Source organism: Oncorhynchus mykiss, chromosome 12, assembly GCF_013265735.2.
Source record: "Oncorhynchus mykiss isolate Arlee chromosome 12, USDA_OmykA_1.1, whole genome shotgun sequence".
Lineage (NCBI taxonomy): Eukaryota > Metazoa > Chordata > Actinopteri > Salmoniformes > Salmonidae > Oncorhynchus > Oncorhynchus mykiss.
In genome coordinates, this window is record NC_048576.1 from 85,878,435 (window position 1) to 85,889,749 (window position 11,315).

General features: G+C 42.3%; 1 protein-coding gene across 1 annotated transcript; it reads left to right on the forward strand.

The window, feature by feature from the left end:
* The first annotated feature begins 3,333 nt into the window (after positions 1 to 3,333).
* LOC110539015 (ankyrin repeat domain-containing protein 40-like) lies at positions 3,334 to 10,860 on the forward strand. Its single transcript, XM_036938915.1, has 5 exons — positions 3,334 to 3,901; positions 4,403 to 4,551; positions 4,864 to 5,472; positions 5,735 to 5,916; positions 7,188 to 10,860. Exons 1-5 carry the CDS (start codon positions 3,768 to 3,770, stop codon positions 7,329 to 7,331), a joined length of 1,218 nt encoding a protein of 405 aa, XP_036794810.1. The 5' UTR covers positions 3,334 to 3,767; the 3' UTR covers positions 7,332 to 10,860.
* The last annotated feature ends 455 nt before the right edge of the window (positions 10,861 to 11,315 follow it).

Sequence of the window (11,315 nt, forward strand, 5' to 3'; positions counted from 1 at the left end):
CGCAAGACACTATAGAGGGTAATGCGTACGGCCCAGTATATAACTGGGGCTAAGCTGCCTGCCTTCCCGGACCTTTACACCAGGCGGTGTCAGTGGAAGGCCCTAAAAATTGTCAAAGACCCGAGCCACCCCTGTCATAGACTGTTCTCTCTACTACCGCATGGCATGCGGTACCGGAGTCCCAAGTCTAGGACAAAAAGGCTTCTCAACAGTTTTTATCCCCAAGCCAGACACAGTCTGGCTTTATGAGGAACAGACATATTTCTAACAATATCAGACTAGTATTGGGCATACGTGACTACTCAGACCTAATAACTGAGGATAGCTTCATATTATTTTTAAGGCTAATTAAGACTCTCTATACTCTCTGTACAAATGGTAACAGCTCTATCAAATTGAAATATGGCACCTCACCTAGAGTTGAGTTAAAGAGAAGAATTAGGCAAGGTTGTCCTATCTCTCTGTACCTGTTTTTATTTTAACTTCTTACAAATTCTTTAAATAATAATCCTGTACAAGGTATTTCCATAGCTGGTAAAGAAATTATTATAAGCCAGCTGGCTGACGATACTACACTTTTTCTGAAAGACGCTAACCAAATTCCCATATCGATCTATGTGATGCAATCCTTTCCCAAAGTGTCTGGTCTATATCTTAACATTAATAAATGTGAACTCATAGCTGTCAAAGACTGTGTGACACCTTCATATTATGGTATTCCAGTAAAAGAAGAACTTACATATTTATCCATTACAAAGGATCAGAAGTCTAGAGGCTTACTAAATGTTAACCCTCTTATTAAAAAACCCCAGAAGAAACTAAGTCAATGGCTACAGAGGGACTTATCTTTAAAAGGTAGAGAGAGTCCTAATAACCAAGGCTGAAGGTCTCTAGACTAACATATGGCGCTCTATCTTTATATCTTGACAGTAAAATAAGCAAGATAGACCAGATGCTTTTCAACTTTCTATGGAGAAACCGTACCCATTACATTAGGAAAACTGTTGTAATGAACACTTATGAGTATGGTGGGCTGAATTTTCTGGACATTACTACCTTAAATAATAATTTTAAGATCAATTGGATAAAACAATTCCTAAGAAGACCCACTTCTATCTGCAATTGTATTCCTCATCATGTCTTCTCTACTTTTGGTGGCCTTAACTTCATGTTGGTTTGGAATTATAATATTGACAAAGTTCCAGTGAAACTTTCTGCTTTCATTGGCAGGTTTTCTTGTCATGGTCCTTAATTTGTGAGCATAATTTTCTCCACACAGATATTATATATGGAATAATCGGGACATTTTGTATAAAAATACTTAATACTTTAATATTCTTTTAGAATATTGGTTCCGAAATAAATTCCTATTGGTGAGCCAACTGGTAAATGCAGAGGGTGTTTTACTTAGTTCTAAAGAATTCTTATCACGTAACACCTAAAGATTTTGGAATTGTTTTAAATGCCATTCCCTCAGGTGTTGCTTTATTATTCAGGAACTTGTCAAGACCTGACCCTCAGAGCCTACATTCCATTACCCCTGTTGACTCATCAGTAGGAAAGATTTGTTTCTCTTTTGGTCCATTCAACAACAGAGCGATACAAACCTTGTTTCAGCAGGATGTTGTATCTATACCTTATGTCATGCCTTATTAGAACGGATTTATTGATAATATCTGTTGGATAAAAGTTTGGATGTTGCCACACACATACCTACTTGTTAACAAAATTAAGGATGTTTCCATTAAAAGTATTCATAAATATTATCCTGCCAACCACTATATGAAGAAGTTTAAGGAAAAAATAAACTCAAATTGTACCTTTTGTAATGTCCACCCAGAAACAGTGTTGCATCTTTTTTGGCATTGTATTCATGTAAGGAATCTGTGGCAAGACAACAGTAGATTTATAATTGAAAACATTTATGAAAATTTTACACTATTGTGGAGAGATGTACTGCTTGGATTCTTTGCCTACGATAGAAATAAGCTGAAACAATTTTATGTAATTCATTTCAGTATTCTTTTGGCCAAGTTTCATATTCACAAATGTAAATTTACAAACAAAACACCACATTTTCTTACCTTACACATAAATTGAACTGTATTTTAAGACAATTAAATACTCTACTAACAAAAAAGCTGTTAGAATAATAAGTGTATGTATGTCCCTTAAGGTCCTTGTGTAATGTGATATTGTACCCCCTAGCCCAAATGTCCTTTGTATATTATGTATATATACTTGTGTTCCCATGTACTTCCTGTAATGATTTGTTGTTCATAAAAAATACATTTATAATAATAAAATAATAAAAAATACAAATACAAATCACCTCACATCATAAATAAAGACTCTATATTATTTCTTGGGTCAGTCAGTCACAATTTACCCTTGATGACCCTTGAATTAGCTATCTGCATCTCTGAATGCCTGTTTGTAAATAGATGACAGATGTGTTGTCACTGAAAAATACTATTGGCTGCAACTGTGTTATACCTAGTGAAAACAAGTTTACAGTAAGTGTGTTTTTTTCATGTTGTGAAATTATTTTTATGTCATATTAAAGTAGAGGGATTTATGTTTATAGAACTGTTCCTCCGCAATTGAGAATCGATTCACGTTTAGATGGGAGTATTTGACAGCTTTGACTTCCAGAGCATAATGAGCCTTGAAACAGAACATGCAAGGTCCTTGGACTATAAGGAGTAATGTTAGGCTGCTTTAGTCCATGTTTGGGCTAGGTCCCCCACATTACATACTTTCTGATACACAAAATCAGTTTGAAATCAAATAAAGTTGATTGACCACAACTTTGAAAAGGGTATAACTGTAAATCAGTGACTCTCACCCTTGATTATAATGCTACTAAGTCGATGAGGCCAAAGTCTACTGTGGTGTCAAGCTATAAAGTTTTGAGTCTGAAAAAATAGTATGATGATTTTGGTTGAAGACAATATAGACGATTTCAAGGGAATCCTCAAGGAGGTTTGGAGGAAGAAAATTACTTATTTGTGGGAATGAACCAAGCAAGGGTGCTGTAGGTGCTCTCAGTAAGTACTGTCCTCAATTTGTGTACTTTTAAACACACACACCAGATATTTTCAGAATATGGTCCAGAAAATCTGTAACTAGACCTGTTGGACAGCTAACTCGTTGACTCCAAAAGGAGCATACATGGACATATTGCACAAAACAGTGTACGTTGAACATTCAAACATGTATGTGCAGGGTAAATACATGTCAACAGAACACATGGGTTACTGTAACATTCATTATTACGAGAGATAATTAAAATAAATCGTATTTTGAAGGAGGAACATACAACTTTCTTCCCACTGTTGTTACACTCAAATCTGTCCCCGATATGGGAGGAATAGTTGACAGCGCACGTCGGAGCCTTTACGCAACACAGCTACAATGTAATGGACTTTTAATTTCAAAACTCATTTAAAAGAGTTGACAAGCCGGTGCAGCAACAACATATTACATTAAACTAACCGCTGACCATTGATGGTGTCCTTTGATAAACATTGTTCCTGTTTAAGCTTAACGTTACGGACATCAACAATCTTGCGCGATCCTAGTAGCTGTAAAGCTAGCCATCTAACGTTAGTCAGTTAACGTTAGCTTCTTAGCTAACAACACTCCCCGGCTATTTTTAGTGCAATTAAGCAGCTATTTCCAGACCAAGGCGTCACCCTCTTACGACCTGTAAAGTCATTATTGTCTCCCATGATCTCGTTAAGTTAGCTAATCATTTGTACAAAATGTCAACGACATCGTTGGATAAGGAATTGCAAGAGCGCTTGAGAGAGGCGTCTGCGATTGGAGACATCGACGAGGTGCGGATTTTAGTGGAAAGCGGAGTAAATGTCAACTCTCAAAACGAAATAAACGGATGGTAAGTGTGTCTAATACATATATATATATCAATATAAACACAAGTTGATCAATAATCACCCGTCCTTACATGTTATTTATCGATTGATTGTTAAAATGCTGCCGGCGCAATGTTGGCAACGTGCTCTATGCAATGGCATGTCAAATGTCACCATTTCATGCTGGCCTAAGAAGAATAGTGAGTTATCCAATTATGCCTAGATGGCAATCTCCTTTAACTGCAAGTGTTGCAAATATACCCCCGTGTGGGTTCTCAAGTTTGACTTTGATGACAATAAATATGAACTAGTAAATAAATGTTGGGTGCAAATATTTGCGTAGTTAAAGTCGGTGAACACTGTACTTCATCTGGATCTACCTCCAGTAGCTACTTTATCATTCACAATTACCGTTCCCACATTGGCTGTTTGAGTCATCATCATGCAATGTCAATCTTTCATCAACATTATGAATCATCCCAGAGCAGATCAGAGGCTTACTTTTTTCATTGTCTCCTATTCAGGACATGTTTGCATTGGGCATGCAAGAGAAACCACAAACCGGTTGTGTCGTACCTGCTGAACTCTGGCGCTGACCAAGAGATCCTCACTGCTAAAGATGAGCTGGCTGTCCAGCTGACCTCTAAGCCTGAAATCAGAAGACTGTTAGGAGGTAAATGTCCCATCACATCACCACTCTCCCAGTTATTACTGTTTTTGTGTTAAAATTATCTTAAACATGTTCATGAAATATCTGTATAATAGCTGTATTTTGGATTAGAAGCACTAATGCCACCCCTAAGCACTAGTTCATTGCCAGTGAATTGTTTTACCTGCTCATAGTTAGGGTCACAATTTGGGTAATGATCATAGATGGAGACTCCTGCCAGGACCTGCTATGTTTTGGGTTTCACAGCATGCTCTGGGCATGTCAATGTTCAAGGCTCCCCCAGTTCAATGTGGTGTCTTATATATTTTTTCACAGTTGAGGAGGAGGAAGTGCCTGAAATCAAGGAGCCTGAGTTGCCAATCATCCCAAACTACCTGTCCAACCCGCCATTCATGTACAGTAAGATGGACAACAAGGCTGAGCTCATATTGGCACAGTTGACCCAAAATGGCAATGGAGACCACTCATCAGATGACCCACACAGTGACTCAGCTTCCCTGTCGCCCACCCACGAGCAACAGCTGCCTCAGCAACCGCAGAGCCTACTCTCTGACACCCCGAGCCCGAGGGAGGGGGCCTTCATCCCATTGGCGCAGCAGAACGGAGTGTCGTCTAGCCCCGCCTCGTCTCGCACCGTCAACGGAGGCCTCCCTATGGACATCTCCATGGAGCCCCACCTGGTCAACCATGGGGAGTACCCACACTCGGTGGTCCATAATGGGGCTGTGTGCTCTCCTCCCCTGCCCTCCCCCAGCCCCAGCACCACCAGCAGTAGCAGCCAAGCCCAGGTGGCTAACGCTAACCCATCTATGACCCGGCAGCAGTCACTCCCTCAGCAGCTCAACTGTGGCCAGGGTGCTGGGGGTAACATGCCTGCCTTCCAGCCTTTCTTCTTTACCAGTACATTCCCTGTCAATGTGCAAGGTAAGGACGGTCGCCACACTGCTAATGTTGTGGTGTTCGATCAAGCATTGATTTGAGTCAACAGCAGAGCTTTTTTGGAGCTAATCCCATTGCATGTTGAGCCTGTTTTATCACTGCTCTGCACTTTCAGACCCATTATCCAATGCTTTCTCCCCATGTGTGTGCCTGAATGTGCCCCAGATGCTGAGTGTTCTCTCTACTGCATCTTACACACTGAAGTAGCTAGCGTAATCTCGTTGGTGTATTTGTGTGTCTCTCCCAGAGCTGGTCCTAAAGGTGCGCATCCAGAACCCCAACGCGCGGGAGAACGACTTCATCGAGGTGGAGCTGGACAGACAGGAGCTGACCTACCGCTCGCTGCTTCGGGTGTGCTGTCGAGAGCTGGACATCAGCACTGAACACGTGGAGAAGATCCGCAAGCTGCCCAACACCATGCTACGAAAGGTATGGAATGGCAGAGGCACGCACACGCAGGCACAAAAACACACACATGCATCAGAAGGGTGATGTTTCGGGTGGCTCTGGTACTCAAACTGGCTGGTTATAACACTAGTGGCTGAGCACTAGCACTGTGAACCCTGAGGCTGCAGCTACCTTTCCACTCCACTAACCAGCTCAATGGAGCGAGCAGGCCGGGGCAGGGCAGGGCCAGACACCACTAATAAAAGATGCAGGGCAGGCAGGAACACTCCTAGACACACCTCGATGACAGTTCACTGCTCTGTTAGGTTGGAGCGCAGCGCTGTTCTGTTAGGTTGGAGCACCACACTGTTCTGTTAGGTTGGAGCACCACGCTGTTCTGTTAGGTTGGAGCACCACGCTGTTCTGTTAGGTTGGAGCACCACGCTGTTCTGTTAGCTTGGAGCACCACGCTGTTCTGTTAGGTTGGAGCACCACACTGTTCTGTTAGGTTGGAGCACCACGCTGTTCTGTTAGGTTGGATCACCACACTGTTCTGTTAGGTTGGAGCACCACTCTGTTCTGTTAGGTTGGAGCACCACGCTGTTCTGTTAGGTTGGAGCACCACGCTGTTCTGTTAGGTTGGAGCACCACACTGTTCTGTTAGGTTGGAGCACCACACTGTTCTGTTAGGTTGGAGCACCACGCTGTTCTGTTAGGTTGGAGCACCACGCTGTTCTGTTAGGTTGGAGCACCACGCTGTTCTGTTAGGTTGGAAACACTGATCATGACGACTGCTTGATGATGGAATGATGGTCACCCATTATTACCATTTTAATAAATAATTTGCATGAGAGCGAGAGTGTGTACAGCTCTATTCTTTTCTTATGAGTTAGGGCCACAGAAAATGTTCATTGTCACAATGGTTTCAAACTTTTGGGTTGATTATAATGTTTGCAAGTTAATTGATTTGAGCTACATTGTGTTCCATGGCACACGGTAGTCCCATCTTGCACTGCATGGGTGGATTTGATATGAAAACAATGTCACCCATCCAGTTATGAAGGGAGCTGTTGTCACATTATGTAATCCCAGAACAACTGCTGACTAAGACTGACACACACACACACACACACACACACACACACACACACACACACACACACACGTCTTTTCTATCCTCCCACTTAATGTCTGTAAGTCCTGTGTGTGATGAACCATGTTTGTACTCGATTTTGTACCGTAATCACTACAAACAATTGGACCTTTTGTGGACAATAAAGATGTTTTATTGAATGTAACTTTATTATTCCCAGGACAAAGACGTGGCTCGGCTGCAGGACTTCCAGGAGTTAGAGGTGGTGCTGGAGAAGGCTGAGGGCCTGGCACTCCTCTCTGGGGCGGGAGGCCTCACCGACAGACCCTGCTACAACATGAAGGCCTCCAGACTCACCTACTAGAGACCAACAGGATTGACAGACACACAGACAGACCCTGCTACAACATGAAGGCTTCCAGACTCGCCTACTAGAGACCAACAGGACGGACAGACACACAGACAGACAGACAGACCCTGCTACAACATGAAGACCTCCAGACTCACCTACTAGAGACCAACAGGACGGACAGACACACAGACAGACAGACCCTGCTACAACATGAAGACCTCCAGACTCACCTACTAGAGACCAACAGGACGGACAGACAGACAGACCCTGCTACAACATGAAGACATCCAGACTCACCTACTAGAGACCAACAGGACGGACAGACACACAGACAGACAGACCCTGCTACAACATGAAGGCCTCCAGACTCACCTACTAGAGACCAACAGGACGGACAGACACAGACCCTGCTACAACATGAAGACCTCCAGACTCACCTACTAGAGACCAACAGGACGGACAGACACACAGACAGACAGACCCTGCTACAACATGAAGACCTCCAGACTCACCTACTAGAGACCAACAGGACGGACAGACAGACAGACCCTGCTACAACATGAAGACATCCAGACTCACCTACTAGAGACCAACAGGACGGACAGACACACAGACAGACAGACCCTGCTACAACATGAAGGCCTCCAGACTCACCTACTAGAGACCAACAGGACGGACAGACACAGACCCTGCTACAACATGAAGACCTCCAGACTCACCTACTAGAGACCAACAGGACGGACAGACACACAGACAGACAGACCCTGCTACAACATGAAGGCCTCCAGACTCGCCTACTAGAGACCAACAGGACGGACAGACAGACCCTGATGTCCATGTGGACCCTACTATCTCTCTATTGACCGTAATAGCCACTATCGTTATTAGTCCATTTCATTGCATTATGATCCGGTGTCGTTCAGCCAGCGTTATTAGGGGTTTGTTTAAACATCCTGTTGTGTTAGCTAGGTAACGTGGTCGCCCTGCCTGTCCTTGCCTTGCTCCCTGCCAGTCTGTCCCATGCAGCGCTCGCTAACCGATTGCTCATGCATCATGTCCTCAGTTATATACTGAAGAATTTGGGCCTCCTTCCCTCTTCTCTTCCCTCTGTCCCTCTCTCTCTAGTTTGTGTTGTCGGGCTACAGTGGAACATTGGCATTGAGGGACAGTGATAGTCTTCCTAGATGGCTTAACTTATGTACTGTACATGGATCCCTTTGTACTGGGCATTAGTCATACATGTACTGGGGACTTGTCTCCTGGATGACGAGGGGGTTGAGAAGAGTAGAGGGCATTTGAACAGCTCTTCTGATATACAGCCATGGCTCTTATTAGTCCAACATGGGCGGCTTAGTACAATGTTGCGACACAGCTGACTTGCACACAGCAACATGCAGTACTGCCGCTTGCTTAGTGGGCATAGCAGGTGGCTGCCAACGTTCCAACTGGCATTCACACCCATGCTGCAGACTGCACACACACACACTCAGTCATACTCCCACACTTCAGTGATATTTCCAGTTTTTCCTTCAGTGGTTGCCCATGTTATCACACTACCCTGTTTATTTGTTCTTAGGTGGATGCCTGATGGAGCTCTTAACAGAGATGTTGCTTTGTGCTGCTGAGGTTTGATCATCTAAGAGGGAGTGGGTGTGAGTGTTGTCTCTTGCCAATTGAGAAGTTTTTGTTAGTTTCGCAGAACTGTTTATGTGCTTAGTAAGCAAACAGATGCTTGAAGTTTCATCCGTATTGTTAAGACAATGTGTCTGTTTCTTAAAGAAGTCTCTTCGTCAGTTGGAAGATAACAGCCTTCTAACAGATGCTATGGTTAGCTAGCTCCACAGACACCGTCTGGATTCCAATCAAACACCCAATGTGGAACCATTCTTCATTGCTCCTGCTCTATGAATTTAGTTTTATTCTACAATGTTTACTTGCTGAAACAAAACTCATTTAGATTAACATGTATTGGGTGCAGGGGCAATATTGACATGTTCTACAGTTTGGTTGAATGTTTGTGTGTGAGTGGTTCTTTTCAATGTAACAGTTATTGGGTCTAATATTCAACTGACACTTTCAGCTGTGAATGAATTGAATGGTAGACCGTTCCTATAGAGTTCAGGTATTATTGATTTAAGCAGAATCCGCTAGGTTCACTCTAGGGGAAGTATATTCCCAGCTCAAGTAGGGGTTCCCCTAAAATGAGCATTTTAAACTGTTTCTGGATCGCTTCACTTAAGATACTTCCATTTACTGTGATTAGATCAAAACCAAATACAAACCTAGACAGAAAAATAGTCTGGTTCTCCACAATAGATTATCTATCATAAATGTCCTATTTTTGAATTGCTGTATGAAATGTTTTTTAGTGTTTTCCGAGTGAACTGAATGACGTGGGAAAAGGACAGTTTGAAAGGATGGTTTCTGTTTCATAAGTTTAACACGGCTGTTATGTTTGAGTTCTTCCATAACACGTTTCCCAGCCATTCTCCCTGTTGCTTCTATCATACAGTGCATTTGTCATAATACACAAGATCACACTGCTCTGTGAGAACATTTTAAACACATAACCTACATTAACATGTAAGCTAGCTAGAGATCAAATGTTAGCTCTTGAGGGGTCCCCGAGTTTAACCTACTGACATTTGACTTTTGTCAAGTTGTGGTGTTTGCTACTTCTTTGTTTGAGTATAAATGATGATTCATACACAAGAACACAACCGTTAGTAGTGAAGCTGAATGAGAGTGCATTGATTGAAAAGATTACTGCTGAAAATGCTTTATGACAAACACATTCTCTCATAGAGGAAGACTAAGACCCTAACATGTCCTATCAGTCCTTTATGCTGGTTAACACTACAGAAGTTTATAAACAATCAACAGTCAGTTACTAACAAAGGCGTTAATTGTTTACCGTTCAAATGTATACCTTAAGCTCTGGCTGTCTTAGTATGTTTTAATGATTATATATTTTTATTCATTTGTCATTTCCTTTTTTAACGAGAAATGTCTTTAGTTTGTATCGATGCCTACAAGTATGGAACGTGTTTATCAATGGGGGTGAAAGGGAAGGTAGGTTGCAGCTAGGATGAAACCAAGTGTAAAGCCACAGTATCTACTGTGTTGAATGGGTTGAGTGTAAATGTTGAAGAAATACAAGACTAACTTGAACTTGTCAAATGGACTCTCCAGAGAATGTTGTATTCCTAACGTGTGCCACGAGACCGAGAGGTACCTGGTTGAAGAAGCTGAATGATGATGTTTGAAATGCCTACGGCCATTTTGTGCCCAGTGAAGGAGCACCAGTGTTCTAGAATGTTCCAGAATGAATACTAGTTCTGTGAAATGGATGACTAACATTGTACTGATTGATTGCTCATGTTCTAGAGGAAGAATACAGTAACTTTACCTATGCATTCAGAGTCTGATATTTTTATATGTCCTGTGTACCTTTGATAAATTCCTAATAGGCACTGTTTAACTTGTGTTTGATTGTGAAGACCTGTACCTGTTCTTTGATAAAGCATGGTGGGTAACTTGATCAATCTGTCCTTTTGTCTGAAATTAGTGGTTATATCAAAGGATCAGATGGTCATTATGAATATGGCAGAGAACTGAATTGAAACCTCCTGTGTTTCTGCTAAGATCCACTAGAGGGTGTAGATAGGTCAGTGTTGACATGAATCAACCATGCCAATGCAGTGGTGTAACTGTTCACTGCCTTGCTCTCCTCCCAAAGTAAATCATTTCAAATGAAACATGCTTTAATTTCATCCAAAAAGCATGATTATGTGGAGCTTTAAAATTGTTTAACTAGATTGATTTGAGAGTCTGAATGTAATTACAATAGGATACACAGTGTACAAACCATTAGGAACACCGCCCTAATATACTGTAGAGTTGCACCCCCTTTTGTGCTCAGGACAGCCTCAATTCATTGGGACATGGACTCTACAACGTGAAGAGCTTTCCACACATGTTGACTCCAGTGCTTCC

Excerpts from the sequence above, each read along its gene's own strand:
- LOC110539015 (XM_036938915.1), top strand. The coding sequence starts at position 3,768 with ATGTCAACGACATCGTTGGATAAGGAATTGCAAGAGCGCTTGAGAGAG. Across the intron at positions 4,552-4,863 it reads AATCAGAAGACTGTTAGGAG|TTGAGGAGGAGGAAGTGCCT; the intron begins GTAAATGTCCCA and ends ATTTTTTCACAG. Across the intron at positions 5,917-7,187 it reads CCAACACCATGCTACGAAAG|GACAAAGACGTGGCTCGGCT; the intron begins GTATGGAATGGC and ends TATTATTCCCAG.